General features: G+C 37.4%; 3 protein-coding genes across 9 annotated transcripts; 1 reads left to right on the top strand and 2 right to left on the bottom strand.

Moving 5' to 3' along the window:
* Window positions 1–3,624: 3,624 nt before the first annotated feature.
* LOC104894697 (protein KINESIN LIGHT CHAIN-RELATED 3) lies at window positions 3,625–7,015 on the bottom strand. The gene is given in 9 exon segments (XM_048643919.2): window positions 3,625–4,096; window positions 4,741–4,979; window positions 5,540–5,583; window positions 5,585–6,262; window positions 6,265–6,571; window positions 6,573–6,625; window positions 6,627–6,718; window positions 6,721–6,838; window positions 6,841–7,015. Coding segments are annotated over 8 exon segments (1,698 nt in total). The 5' UTR covers window positions 7,009–7,015; the 3' UTR covers window positions 3,625–4,096; window position 4,741.
* Window positions 3,625–14,493, bottom strand: LOC104894649 (protein KINESIN LIGHT CHAIN-RELATED 1). Of its 7 annotated transcripts, none has more exons than XR_007273987.2 (5): window positions 12,639–14,493; window positions 11,913–12,151; window positions 5,540–7,080; window positions 4,741–4,979; window positions 3,625–4,096 (listed from the first exon to the last, which is right to left on the bottom strand). XR_007273987.2 is itself a non-coding variant. In XM_010680932.4 (3 exons), exons 1-2 carry the CDS (start codon window positions 14,333–14,335, stop codon window positions 11,914–11,916), a joined length of 1,935 nt encoding a protein of 644 aa, XP_010679234.2. In that variant the 5' UTR covers window positions 14,336–14,492; the 3' UTR covers window positions 4,519–4,979; window position 11,913. The 7 variants fall into 7 exon arrangements, 3 of the variants coding, with proteins under 3 accessions (XP_010679234.2, XP_048499875.1, XP_048499874.1); XR_007273988.2 differs by lacking the exon at window positions 5,540–7,080 and having other exon boundaries at window positions 3,625–3,855; window positions 3,964–4,096; window positions 12,639–14,492; XR_007273989.2 differs by lacking the exon at window positions 5,540–7,080 and having other exon boundaries at window positions 3,625–3,849; window positions 3,964–4,096; window positions 12,639–14,492.
* LOC104894648 (protein DOWNY MILDEW RESISTANCE 6-like) lies at window positions 8,991–11,326 on the top strand. Its single transcript, XM_048644203.1, has 6 exons — window positions 8,991–9,072; window positions 9,242–9,331; window positions 9,882–9,982; window positions 10,109–10,239; window positions 10,613–10,937; window positions 11,072–11,326. The coding sequence occupies exons 1-6, from the start codon at window positions 8,991–8,993 to the stop codon at window positions 11,324–11,326; spliced, it is 984 nt and encodes a 327-aa protein (XP_048500160.1).
* Window positions 14,494–15,297: the final 804 nt, after the last annotated feature.

Below are 15,297 nucleotides of genomic sequence, written 5' to 3'. Positions count from 1 at the left end.
ATGGGATGTCATTGGAAATGAGTCAAGTGGCTCGGAACGAATATATGGATGCATTTACGTCCATTTTGAGACAATTTTGGGTTTCATTAGAAATGAACAGTGTTCAAAGGCTTTTCGAGGCAATGAAAATGGTGCGAAATACTCGCGCAACGTAACAAGTCACATCGGCTTTCCTAGGAACATTTTGGGAGAAAATATGACCATACCCGGAGATTTCCAAAAATGTCTCAAAACAACCAATACTAAAGGTTATAATACACGCTTTTGGATTCTCCCGGGTCCGAGCTCCGAACGACACGGGATGTCTCCTAGAGACATGGGAGGTCATTGCAAAGGAATCATGTGTCTTGGAACGAATATGTGGATGTCTTTATGTTCATTTCGAGACAATTTTGGGTTTCATGAGAAACGAACAAATGGGGTGTTCAGAGGCTTTTCGATAAGACACAAATAATGCCAAGCACCCGCGCAACGTTACAAATCACGTCGGCTTTCCTACGCTCATTTCGGAAAAATATGGTCAGGCCCGGAGAAGTCCAACCATTTCCCAAAAACAACCAAATTTGAAGGTTATAATACACGCTTTCGGACTTTTCTCGGGACCGAGTTAAGGACGCAACGGGATGCCTCCTAGGGACATGGGATGTCATTAAAAGGAGTCATGTGGCTTGGAACGAATATGTGGATGTTTTTACGTTCATTTCGAGTAATTTTGGGTTTCACAAAAAATGAACAAATCGGGTATACGTTCATAGGCTTTTCGAGACAATGCAAATTGTGTCAAGCACTCGCGCAACGTTACAAGTCACATCGGCACTCATAGCTTCCTAGGAATGTTTCGGGAGAAAATATGACCATGCCCAGAGAAGTCAAAAAAATGTCCCAAAAAGAGCTAAAATTGAAGGTTATAATACACAGTTTCAGACTTTTCCGGGGCCCAAACTCCGAACGCCACGGGATGACTCCTGGGGCCATCGGAGGTCATTGGAAAGGAGTCATGTGGCTTTGAACAAATATGAAGATGCTTTTACGGTCATTTTGAGGCAGTTTTAGATTTCACGAAAAATTAACAAATGGGGTATTTAAAGGTTTTTTCGAGGCAATGCAAATGGTGTCAAGCACGCGCAACGGTACAACTCATTTCAGCTTTCCTAGGAACGTTTCGGGAAAAAATCTGACCAGGCTCGGAGAAGTCCAAAAATGTCCCAAAAACAGCCAAAATTGAAGGTTATAATACACGCTTTCGGACTTCCCGAGGGCTCGAGCTCCGAACGCCATGGGATGCCTCCTAAGGCCATGGGAGGTCATTGGAAAGGAGTCATTTGGTTTGAAACGAATATATCGATGCATTTATATTCAAATCTAGGCAATTTTGGGTTTCACGAGAAACGAACAAATGAGGTGTTTAGTGGCTTTTGGAGGCAACGCAAATGGTGTCAAGCACCCGCGCAACCTTACACGTCACGTCGGTCTCCCTAGGAAAGTTTTAGGAGAAAATATGACCATACCCGAAAAAGTCCAAAAATGTCCTAAAAACAGCCAAAATTGAAGGTTATAATACACGCTTTCGGACTTTCCCGAGGTCCGAGCTCCAAACGTCGCGGAATGCCTCCTAGAGACATGGTAGGTCATTAGAGAGGACTCACGTGGTTTGGAACGAATATTTGGGTGCCTTTACGTTCATTTTGAGGCAATTTGGGTTTCACGAGAAATGAACAAATGGGGTGTTAGAGGTTTTTCGAGGCAATGCAAATTGTGAAAAGGACCCACGCAACATTACAAGTCACGTCAGCACTCTTAGAAATGTTTCGGGAAAAAATATGACCAGGCCCGAAAAAGTCAAAAAAATGTTGCAAAAATTGAAGGTTATAATACACGCTTTCGGACTTTTCCGGGCCGGAACTCTGAACTCTACGGGATGCCTCCTAGGGATATGGGATTTCATTGGAAATGAGTCATGTGGCTTGAAATGAATATATGGATGTCTTTACGTTCATTTCGAAATAATTTTGGATTTCACGAGAAATAAACAAATGGGTTGTTCAGAGGCTTTTCGAGGCAATGCAAATGGTGTCAAACACATGCGCAACGTTACAATCACGTCGGCACTCCTATGAATGTTGCGGAAGAAAATATGACCAGGGTCGGAGAATTCCTAAAACGTCGCAAAAACAGCAAAATTTGAAGGTTATAATGCACGATTTCGGACTTTTTCGGGGCCCGAACTCGGAATGCCAAGGGATGTCTCCTAGGATCATGGTAGGTCATTGCAAATGAGTCATGTGACTTGGAACGAATATATAGATGCATTTACATTCAAATCTAGGCAATTTTGGGTTTCACGAGAAACGAACAAATGGGGTGTTTAGTGGCTTTTCGGGGCAACGCAAATGGTGCCAAGCACCCGCGCAACGTTACAAGTCACGTCGGTCTTCCTATGAACGTTTCGGGAGAAAATATGACCAGGCTCGAAAAAAGTCCAAAAATATTCTAAAACAGCCAAAATTGAAGGTTATAATATACGTTTTCGGACTTTTCCGGGGTTCGAGCTCCGAACGCCACGGGATGCCTCCTAGGGACATGGTAGGTCATTGGAAAGGACTCATGTGGCTTGGAACGAATATTTGGATGCTTTTACGTTCATTTCAAGGCAATTCGGGTTTCACGAGAAATGAACAAATGGGGTGTTAGAGGCTTTTCGAGGTAATGCAAATTGCGACAAGGATCCACGCAACATTATAAGTTGCGTCAGCACTCCTAGAAATATTTCGGGAGAAAATATGACCAGACCCGAAGACGTCCAAAAATGCGCAAAAACAGCAAAAATTGAAGGTTATAATACATGGTTTCGGATTTTCTCGGGGCCCGAACTCTGAACGCCACGGGATGCCTCCTAGGGACATGGGAGGTCATTGGAAAAGAGTCATGTGGTTTGGAACGAATATATGGATGCATTTACGTTCATTGGGAGATAATTTTAGGTTTCACAAGAAACGAACAAACGGGTAAGGTAAGAACTAGGGAGTAAGTCATTGTATTTCTTGAGGAAATTTTTTATCATTAGGGAGAAATGAAAAACACGCTTTACAAAACAAACAAAGGAAATTAAAAAGCAATTATTATCGAGAAAAAAATATTTGTTCTCAACCAAACACTCTTACACTCATCTAGTGAGCAACTGTACGGAGTTGCTAAAGGCAAGTTAACTATGGAACTATCAACATTTTGCCTCCTATTAGTAGCTTAACTAATTTTTAGTCCCAGACTATACATCGGGTAATTATAATGTTTATTTATTAATATCTTACTTTGAAATTATCGCACCAAACATTACTTGGTTTAGTGGTTAAGATTAAAACATTAATATAGTAACTTGAAGTCATGTAATCAAATCTTCTACTATGCACTTTCTAATTTTTATTGTATGTGGTATGCACGAAGTAAATACTCTGAAGCATAGACCACGTGACACAGTTCCTTGTTTAGAAAAGTCTTTTAATTTATTAATATTAATATAGATCGTTAGACAAACAGCTTGACTCTTACTTTTGTTTTCAGGCCTTTCAGGGAAAGTTGAGATTCCCATCATTGATCTTTATGATGAAGAGAACTCAGCCAAGCATATGATGAAGGCTATCCAAGATTTTGGATTAGTTTGCATGTGAGCTAAGTGAAGATAACATCTTGACCGTTAATCACTACCCACCATCCCCTAATCCAATTTTAACTCTCGGATTAACTAAGCATACAGATCCCAACCTTATAGCCATACTTCAAGCCGTGCCAGTCGAAGTTCCTGGACTTGAACTCTTCAAGGAGGAGCAATGGTTGAGTTTTGGACTTTTGGTACTGTTCCTGATGCAATTTTGATCTTCGTCGTCAATCAACTAGAGGTAATATCATTACTAGAGTTACAATTTATAGCCGCGTTGTGTCAGAAATTGCCAGCTCCAGTCATTATACCTTGATGCAGGTTGTTAGCAACGGGAAGCTGAAAGCTACAGTGCACAGAGTAACAAACGCCAGCGAAGCACGAACGAGTGCTGCCTTCATTATTAATCCATCGAAGGAATGCATTGTGGAGCCAGCAAAGGAGCTGGTTCAAGCAGAAAATAAACCTCCACTTTATAAGGCATCAAATACAAGGACTTCTTTAAAGTTTACACAACTCATGATGGGGAGACATGCTATACTAGATGTTGATTTTAAAATCAAATCGTAAATCAATGCTAGAACTATCTGAACTATACAGTTGATGACTGTAAGAGATATTATGGCTTTGTTTTGGTTGCCTTGCTTGTTAATGGTTGGCTGGTTCACTTAACTTGTTCGACCAACTAGTGTTGTATGTTATTTGTGTTGATTGTTCGAGTTATCTTTCATATTAGCAGTTCACAGATCACAAGATGTTTGGTAAAATTAGTAGTTGATCGTTAGCTGTTTATTTGCGGACTTTTGGGCGAAACAATCAAAACAAAATAAATATTTATGGCTGTGTTGACCGCATATGAAGCTGTATTACTGAAAAAGGCCCACATAACCTGATTTATTTTAAGCAGGGAAGAGGGTGAAATGTATTTACATCAATTGCTATCAAAATACATTGATATGCTTTTTAGGCAGTTTTAAGCAAACATCAAGCAGAGCTCATTGCAATATATGAAGTTACCAAAGAGGGTAAGAACCGATTAAAAGAAGAAAATAAATTCGACTTAATATATAATTTATCTAAAACTGCACCTCATTGTCTCTTAGGAGTACTTGGTGAATGTTTAGGCTGCAAGCTCCTGGTAGGATTGCTACTGTGAGGCAAGGGCAAGGCCTTTGTCCGTAACACTTTGGATGAAGACTCGCCAAGCGCTTTCATCTTTCGCTGCTCCAGAATTCTGCATGCTTCTCTAAGCTCATCTTCTGCATTTCGCCCATGACCCCCCCAAGCATCAACTGCTTTTTGCTGAAATTCTATCGCAAGGGCGTAACTGCAATTCAACAAAACAATCCATGAGTGCAGCAGGGAAAAGGAAATTTTCAGTCAATTCAGAACATCACATTCATAAATGGGAACCCGACTCCTCCATATAAACCACTACATATTAACTATTTAAAGAGTGTTTGGTTGGGCAGAAACATTTTCCTGAAAATGTTGTTTTTCCTCCTTTGTTTGGACGATAAATAATTCTCCCAAGAGTTCATAACATTTTCATTATGTAATGAAAGAATGCGTTTTCCTCCCCATTCCTTACCTTCGTCTTTTCTTCCTCCCTTTCATCCTCTCCCATCCTATTTTTCTTTTTGTTCTCTCTAATTTTTCGAGCAAGGAACCAAACAAAGGAAAACTGGTCTAAAATTATTTTTTCCCTTCTAAATATTATTTTCTGTTATAAATGTTTTATGTCCAACCAGACGAAGCCTTAATGTGTTATGTTATGCACCAAAGTTTTGTGCAATAAAGCAATAGCAATTGACATATTTGTCTGTCATATATAATACGGTTATTACAAAGATAAGGGAAGCTTATAGCTGCAGAGATTCACTGTACCTTCCCATGGCAGCATATGCTTTTGAGAGGTTTTGACATGCCACAGATGGAATCATTATGATGAGGGCCAAGTGAGACATCCATGATATCCTTTGCAACAGCAAACATCTGTGCTGCTGACTGCGCTCTTTCCAACTCCAAATAAGCTGCTCCCAAGTTGTTGTAGATATAACCAACTCCAAAATGCTTTGAACCAAAGCTCTCTTTCAAAGTTTCAGCATCACTCTCCAGGTAAGGAATAGCCTGAGTAACCTTACCCGTCAGTAATAGTAACCACCCAATCCTAGCAGAAATACTTCCTTCAGAATGCTGCTCTTGAGGCAGCTTCTCGAGCAAAGCGTGTGCTCTCTTCAGCAATGAGATTGCAATTTCAAATTCATTCATTGTCTCATATTGCATAGATATCTCCATATAAGCCTCGGAAACTTCTAACGGCTTCAACTTCTCCTTTTTATCAAGTATGCCAGAAGCAACCTCTAGACACCTCTTTGCATCAGGAAAATTCTCTTGACTAACCAAGGCTTTTGCCATTGTAATGAAAATGAGAGCCCTATTCTCACTATCCTTTTCTGTCTGCTGAACAACACCCTTCAAGGTGTTTATAGCAGCTTCGAACTTCCCAAGAGCAATATGCATATTAGCAGCATCAATCTCAGCACGAAGCAAATCAGAGCTACGACCCCAATTCTTCAACACTCTCTGAGCTAACTGATCCTGGCATCCTGCCCTAATGCCTTCTCATGCTCCTCCATCCCAGTATAAATGACCCCAAGGAGCCGTCTATCATGAGCAACCTCCACCAGGTTATCCCCCAAAACTTTTGTGTGTATCTCCAACGCTTTAAAACAATACGGCAAGCCTTCCACAAAATTCAAAATCGCAACACACGATTCCGCCAAGTCCCTATAGGCATTACCAACTTCTTTCCTATCTTCACCAAACAAAAACTCCTTAATCTCCACTGACTTCCTCAAATTCTCCAAACCCTCCTTTCTCCTACCCATAGCACTCTTAGTACTAGCTAACTCAAGCTACAGCATGAAGAATAGGTTTTATATCCTCAGCACAAATTTACCCTCTTCCTCTAACTTACCTCTAACTTACCCAATATCTTATTAGCCCTATTAAGATACCCTAAACCATCATTAAACTTATTTAAGCTAAAATTAGTAGAACCAAAAGCTGTAAAGTCATAGCAACAGGTAAAGAATTTTTATTATCACAATCTAAAACAGCCAAAGCTCTAGAAGCAAAAGATAGAATCTTTTCAGGTTCCTCACCTTCTTGGTCAAGTTTTAAGTACCAATTTTTAAGCAAGCTAATCTAAGATCACTCTCATCAAATTTTGCCTCCATTTCTTTGAAAGATTCAAGCATTTCTTCAGCTGTTTTTGCTGCCTCAAAATCATGCTCAATTTGGGATCTTTCTTTGATTTCCCTGTCTAGAGGACTGACGAGGAATTTCAACATGGGTGTTGAAATTTTGAGATCGGATCATGCTCTATTATATGCTCCCTCTGTCCCATAATATAAGTCCTGATTCTGTTTTACACGGGATTTAAGGTAAGTAAATTGCAGGTTATTAGCAATGGGAAGCTGAAAGCCATAGTGCACAAAGCAGTAACAACTGCAGTCTTCTTCATTAATCCATCGATGGAATGCATGGTTGAGCCAGCAAAAGTTCTTCTCGAAGCAGAAAATTGTGCGCCACTTTACAAGGCATTTCGATACAAGGAATATTTTGACATTCAAGCAGGCCATGATGTGGATAGATCTACTATACTTGAAAATTATAATTTTAAGATCAAATATTGAATCATGCCAAAATTATTGTTTTTTCTAAATGTTATCAAGATCAAGATGTATTGTTATATGAAACTCGGGATTATGATTATGTTCTAACTTGAAGGTGATTTTATTTGATCCAAAAGGACACCACAATTTATGAAGCACGAAAACTTTTGGAATATACGGATTTTTCATATATCAAAACTATTCATTTCGAAAATGCTAACTATTAACTAACTCAACCCAACCCAACCCAACCCATCAAAGTCACCTCTATCAACCTAAAAAAAAAGAGGCTTAATTAAATTACCTGCCACCTACCACTATCACTTGATGCTCCATATAATCAAATTTTAAGTACGAAAGTCTCCCCAACCTAGCCATTGCTCATAAGTAGAAATGTTTAACCTTAGCATTTGATGTTTTTGGTGGGGGTGATAAGTGTTATTTATTGTATATCAAGCTTTAAATGGAAAAGATAATTCTTTTGGAAACTATTACACTTTTAATATCTTTTGTCTAGCTGTCATGCCATCTGATATCAAACCTTCTAATTTCCTTAACTTCAATGTTTTTCTACAGTTAATACTTGATCAATCTCATAGAATAATATCCATATTTGGAAATCTCACCCAAGCATGGAAAACAATAAAAGTTGGACCATGTAAAAGTTGAGGTAAAGTTTCATCCCAAAATAAATGGGCAATAAATGGGGATAACTCTTCAAATTTATAAGAACATTGCTTTTATTATTTTTTGAAAAATATCTGAAAACACATCAAGCATATAATTACAAGACTCGTCAAATTTGCGTTTTATTTCCTCAATTTCTTTTTACTTGCAATGTTTCTCATTTTAGAAAATTACATATAATTTGTAGAGTCCTTTTTATTTCTTTTTATCTCTCCCTTCCCCTATTTTTGTGGGTCCTCCGTTTTATAATACTTGCAACATATGCAAATGAAACATGAACTGAGGAGTAAAGATAATGAAACATGGCACATGTGCTAGAATAATAAAAAAAGGTTCTTTAAGTAAAAAGCTACCAAAAAAAATATGTTGCAAGTATTAGAAAACAGAGGAACTACAAAAATGGTGCAAGTTAAAAGAAACGGAGGGAGTATTGAGTATATCCTTCCTTAAAACTCGGTTGCTTCATAATTCATATAGAAAGTAATTGGTCTCAACAAGGATTATGTTCATAACAATAGTAAATTCCCTTATTACTAATAATAATGAAAAGATTTTAAAACAGATACAGGTTCCCAATATAAGTAGGAAAAGTTTCATAGAACTACCTTTTATACTCAAACTTTTTCAACCAAGGATGTCTTGGCCTAGTGGTTAAGATTGAGGTGCTGTGAGCAATAGGTCACAGGTTCGAATCCCCCCTCCCCTTCTTTGTACTTTGTACCGCCTTCGTGGCTCATATGGATCAAAAAAAAATCATTTTTTTCCAAAAAAACTCTTTCAAAAGACTACCTTTTAAAAGATTCTTTCATAAAACTACCATATATAACAAGTTCCTTCTGTCAAAAAAAAAAAGCCAAGTTCCTTTCAATATAAAAGATAGTTTTCTGAAAAAAGTATTATAAGCTGCTTCATCTCCTAGACTAAACTTGCACCATATTCACTTTCCACAAGTTGCATTTACGTCCTCATCAATGGTGAACCTCCTCTCAGACTGCAGTTTTGCAAATGGCGAAACTCCAGAAAACTATGTGTTTCCACCAAAAAGCAGACCATGTAAGTTTGTTGCTCTAGTACAGTACAATTACACAATGTCCTAAAAATATTTAGGTACTATTTGGTCAGGAGGAAAACATGTTTAATCTAAAATGATTTTCATGAAAAACATCTTTCCAAAAAATAAAGAACAACATTATAAGATAGTGTTTCTTCATTTTCTTTTTAGGTAAGAAAGTGAAAGTGAAAGTGAAAAGGAAGAATGAAGGAGTGGAGAGGATATATCATATATGGGAGAATGGAGATAACAAAGAACAAGGTAAGGTGAGAACTAGGGAGGAAGTGATTGCATTTCTTCATATACAGGGATTTTTTTTCTCATTGGGGAGAAATGAAAAACACGCTTTACAAACCAAACAAAGGAAATTAAAATAACATTAATATCGGGAAAAAAAAAATTCTTCTGGACCAAACACTCTTACACTCATCTAGTGAACAATTGTGGAGAGTTGCAAAAGGCAGTTTAACTAAAGCACTATCGACATTTTGCCTCCTATTAGTAGCTTAACTAGTTTTTAGGCCCGAGCTATGCCCCGGATAGTTATAATATTTATTTATTAATATCTTATTTTGAAATTATAACACCAAACATTACTTAGTTTGGTGGTTAAGATATTAATATAGTAATTTGAAATCACATGATTAAATCTTCTACCATGCTCTTTCTAATTTTTTATTCTACGTGAAGTACATTAAGTAAACACTTTAAGAGATAGCACCACGTAACACAGTTCCTTGTTTAGGAACGTCTTTTAATATATAAGTATAGATTGTTAGACCAATAGCTTGGCTCTTATTTTTGTTTTCAGGCCTTTCGGGGAAAGTTGAGATTCCCATCATTGATCTTTATGATGAAGAGAACTCAGTCAAGCATATTATGAAGGCTATTCAAGATTTTGGATTATTTCAGGTTCATATTTCAATATAGAATATTAATATATACTATAAGTTATTTTTATTTGGGGTTCATATGAAGCAAAATGAATCTGTATAAAATAATATTATAGCCCTATTTTTCCCCTTTTTTTCGGAACAGGTAATAAATCATGGAGTTTCTAAGGACTTAATTGATGAAGCATTTGATGTCTTCAAGGAAGTATTCAATTTGTCTCCAGAAGAAAAATCAAAAATAAACATGAAAGAGGACCTAAATGAATTCTGCAGAATGTACTCAAGCAGCTACAATTTTGAGAATGAAAAGATCCACTATTGGAGGGATGTTTTGAAGCACCATTGTAGCCCTTTGGAAGAGTGTATCAAATTTTGGCCTCAACAACCTGAAAAATACAGGCACTTGATCTTTTTTAATTTTATAAAGATCGATCTTTTATAATATTGCCTTATCATACCCTATCCCCGTTATTTAATACGAGTCTAGCATATTAAAAAAATCCGATAATTAAACATTACTATTCTACGAAAGGTACATCTTATTTTCGAACGTTCAAAAATAGTATATGTGACTATTAATATTGGTCGGAGGAAGTAAAAATCTATATAATTGATCACAATTATATCAAACTTTTTGTTGTTTTTTCAGGGAGATAGTGGGAGCATATGCTACAGCATTGAAGGACCTGGGTTCAAGGGTTCTAGGGTGCATATCACAAGGGATTGGACTAGAAAAAGATTACTTTGCATGTGAGCTAAGTGAAGATAACATCTTGACCGTTAATCACTACCCACCATCCCCTAACCCAAGTTTAACTCTCGGATTAACTAAGCATACAGATCCCAACCTTATAACCATACTTCAAGCCGTGCCGGTCGAAGTTCCTGGACTTGAACTCATCAAGGAGGAGAAGTGGTTGAGTTTTGGTACTGCTCCTGATGCATTTATGGTCTTTGTCGGCAATCAACTAGAGGTAATATCATTACTAAAGTTAACAATTCGGCTAATCAGGTCATGTTCATGTTTGATTTCTCTCAGTAACTTCAAGTCATTTATACTCGTGTTGTGTTAGAAATTGCCAGCTCTAGTAATTAGAACTTGATGCAGGTTGTTAGTAATGGGAAGCTGAAAGCTGCAGTGCACAGAGTGATAAATGCCAGTGAAGCACGAACGAGTGCTGCCTTCTTTATTAATCCATCGAAGGAATGCATTGTGGAGCCAGCAACAGAGCTGCTTCAAGCAGAAAATGAACCTCCACTTTATAAGGCATTCAAATACAAGGACTTCTTTAAAGTTTACACAACTCACGATGGGGAGAGACATGCTATACTAGAAGATTTTGATTTTAAAATCAAATCTTAAATCAATGTACAGTTGATGACTGTAAGAGTGATACTATGGCTTTGTTTGACAATCAGTTGTCATGCCTTGCTTGTTAATTGTTGGCTGGTTCATTTAACTTGTACGGCCAACTAGTGTTGTAAATTATTTGTGTTGATTGTTCTGAGTCATCTTTCATATTAGCAATTTACAAGATGTTTGGTAAAATTAGTTGTTGATCATTAGCTGTTTAAGTGCGGATTATTGGGCGAAACAATCAAAACAAAGAAAGATAGCTTCAATTAGTTTCTAGGCTAATCGACAAGCCATTCACCATAATTAGTTTCGGCTGTTTGAACGCATACAAAGCTGGCAAAATCCTATTACTGAAATGACCAACATCTCCTGATTTATTTCAAACAGGGAAGAGGGTGACATGTCACATGTATTTACATCAATTGTTGTCAAAATACATTAATTTGCTTTCCAGGCAGTTTTAAGCAAGCATCAAGCAGAACTCATTGCAATATATCAAGTAATGCAACATATAAAGTTACCAAAGAGGGAAAGAACCGATCAAAAGAAGAAAACAAATTTGACTTGATATATAATTTATCTAAAATTGCACCTCATTGTCTCTTAGGAGTACTTGGTGAATTTTTAGGCTGCAAGCTCCTGGTAGGATTTCTACTGTGAGGCAAGGGCAAGGCCTTTGTCGGTAACACTTTGGATGAGGATTCACCAAACGCTTTCATCTTTAGCTGCTCCAGTATTCTGCACGCTTCTCTAAGCTGATCTTCTGCATTTCGCCCATGACCCCTCCAAGCATCAACTGCTTTTTGCTGAAATTCTATAGCAAGGGCATAACTGCAATTCAAAAAAACAATCCATGAGTGCAACAGGGAAAAGGAAATTTTCAGTCAATTCAGAACATGACGTTCATAAATGGAACCTGACTCCTCCATATAAATCACTACATATCATTTACTTAAAGAGTGTTTGGTTGGGCGGAAACATTTTCCTGAAAATATGGTTTTTCCGTTTTCCTCCCTATTTCTTACCTTCCTCTTTTCCTCCTCCCTTCCATCCTCCCCCATCCAAATAATTTTCTTTTTGTTCTCTCCAATTTTTCAAGCAAGGAATCAAACAAAGGAAAAGTAGTCTAAAATTATTTTTTCCCTTCTAAATATTATTTTCTGTTAAAAATGTTTCCAACCAAACAGAGCCTTAATGTGTTATGTTATGCACCAAAGTTTTGCGCAATAAAGCAATAGCAATTGACATATTTGTCTGTCATATATAATACATTATTACAAAGATAAGGAAAGCTTATAGCTGCAGAGATTCAATGTACCTTCCCATGGCAGCATATGCTTTTGAGAGGTTTTGACATGCCTCGATGGAATCATTATGATGAGGGCCAAGTGAGACATCCATGATATCCTTTGCAACAGCAAACATCTGTGCTGCTGACTGCGCTCTTTCCAACTCCAAATAAGCTGCTCCCAAGTTGTTATAGATATAACCAACTCCAAAATGCTTTGAACCAAAGCTCTCTTTCAAAGTTTCAGCAGCACTCTCCAGGTAAGGAATAGCCTGAGTAACCTTACCCGTCAGTAATAGTAACCACCCAATCCTAGCAGAAACACTTCCTTCAGAATGCTGCTCTTGAGGCAGCTTCTCAAGCAAAGCGTGTGCTCTCTTCAGCAATGAGATTGCAATTTCAAATTCATTCATTGTCTCATATTGCATAGATATCTCCATATAAGCCTCGGAAACTTCTAACGGCTTCAACTTCTCCTTTTTATCAAGTATGCCAGAAGCAACCTCTAGACACCTCTTTGCATCAGGAAAATTCTCTTGACTAACCAAGGCTTTTGCCATTGTAATGAAAATGAGAGCCCTATTCTCACTATCCTTTTCTGTCTGCTGAACAACACCCTTCAAGGTGTTTATAGCAGCTTCGAAATTCCCAAGAGCAATATGCATATTAGCAGCATCAATCTCAGCACGAAACAAATCAGAGCTACGACCCCAATTCTTCAACACTCTCTGAGCTAACTGATTCTGCCCTAATGCCTTCTCATGCTCCTCCATCCCAGTATAAATGACCCCAAGGAGCCGTCTGTCATGAGCAACCTCCACCGAATTATCCCCTAAAAGTTTCATGTGTATCTTCAACGCTTTCAAACAATATGGCAAGCCTTCCTTAAAATTCAAAATCACTACACACGATTCCGCCAAGTCCCTATAGGCATTACCAACTTCTTTACTATCTTCACCCAACAAAAACTCCTTAATCTCCACTGACTTCCTCAAATTCTCCAAACCCTCCTCTCTCCTACCCATAGCATTCCTAGTACTAGCTAACTCAAGCTGAACAGCATGAAGAATAGGTTTTATATCCTCAGCACCAAATTTACCCTCTTCCTCTAACTTTCCCAAAATCTTATTAGCCCTATTAAGATACCCTAAAGCATCATTAAACTTATTTAAGCTAAGATTAGTAGAACCTAAAAGCTGTAAAGTCATAGCAACAGGTAAAGAATTTTTATCATCACAATCTAAAACAGCCAAAGCTCTAGAAGCAAAAGATAGAATCTTTTCAGGTTCCTCACCTTCTTGGTCAAGTTTAAGACCAATTTTCAAGCAAGCTAATCCAAGATCACTCTCATCAAAATTTGCCTCCATTTCTTTGAAAGATTCAAGCATTTCTTCAGCTGTTTTTGCTGCCTCAAAATCATGCTCAATTTGGGATCTTTCTTTGATTTTCCTCTGTCTAGAGGACAATTGAGGGGGAATTTCAACATGGGTGTTGAAATTTTGAGATGGGTTTTTCTGAAATTGGTGGGTTTTGGGAGATTTAAAGAGTAAACCCTTAGATTTGGGGCAAGATTTCAATTGGGTAGATGATGAAATTGGTGTGGGTGTTGTTGATTGTTGTGTTGAAACTAGGGTTGAATAAATCTGGGTGGTTAAATTGCGTGAAATGGGTGTTGTTAAAGATCTGATTTTGGAGTTAAAGAGAAATTTGATTGTTGTTCTTCTCATTTTGGCAGCTGAAATGATTGGGTGAGAAAAATTGGAAGATTTCTAATACTTCTATGGGTTTACCTTAAACCCTTGCTTAAACCCTTTGAGGCTTTGCTGCAGAATGGTAGAGCCGTAGAGACATCCGCCTAGCACCAGTGTGTCCAATGTATATTTTTAAACCTGTTTTTAAGGCATTGGAAAAAATTATAGAAGTAAAATTTATAAAAGATTTTCAAACGAAATAAAGTATAGATATCAATTATCAAGGGTGCCCAATTTCTTTACCCTTAAAAGTTTGGAAGTTCGAATTAATATTATTAGTGTACGATGTTAAAGTTGGGATCGAAAAATTTAATGGATGAAAATGAGAGATAAGAGGAATTATCAAATGGGTCTTATGTTGAATATAAGGAAGATTGAAATAGTAAGAGGTAGAGTTATAGAGAAAGGAACTGCCTGAAAAAATAGGTAATAGTAGGAAATTATGAAAATTACTACCTTCGTTTGGTGTACGCTACTCTAAGTAGAATTAGGTAATTATTTCTTGAATTGGGAAAATTTATTGCATTTTATGTCACCTCCGATTTTTTCCACCTAATACTTACAATAACTAGTTCGTCATCGCTTCTAACAAAGAAAGAAAGACTAGAAGTAATATTAAAAAACCCTAGTCTCCCCTACCTCTTCTTCATCAATTAGGGGCTGCCATGGATGTTTTCATCTATGGTAAGCCCCTTCTCTCCTTTTATTTTCAGTTTTTATTATTTCTTGTTTTGTTCAATAAATTAGTCTCTCTTTATGAGATTTTCTCAAACCCTGTTATGGGATTTTTAGTTTCCGTTTTGGAAATCTCCTTCTCCCCTATGGGAGTTGTGAGCATGGTTCTTTTGTTTTTAGGTATGAGAAATTATTCTCATTGGTTGAAGTTCGAGACTCAACATGAAGGTATTAGAATCTCGGATGCGGTCAACCTGACTCGA

The sequence above is a fragment of the Beta vulgaris genome, chromosome 5 (genome assembly GCF_026745355.1).
Source record: "Beta vulgaris subsp. vulgaris cultivar EL10 chromosome 5, EL10.2, whole genome shotgun sequence".
NCBI lineage: Eukaryota > Viridiplantae > Streptophyta > Magnoliopsida > Caryophyllales > Amaranthaceae > Beta > Beta vulgaris.
The sequence above is the reverse complement of the archived record's forward strand: the minus strand, read 5'-3'. Positions and strand labels throughout refer to the sequence as shown.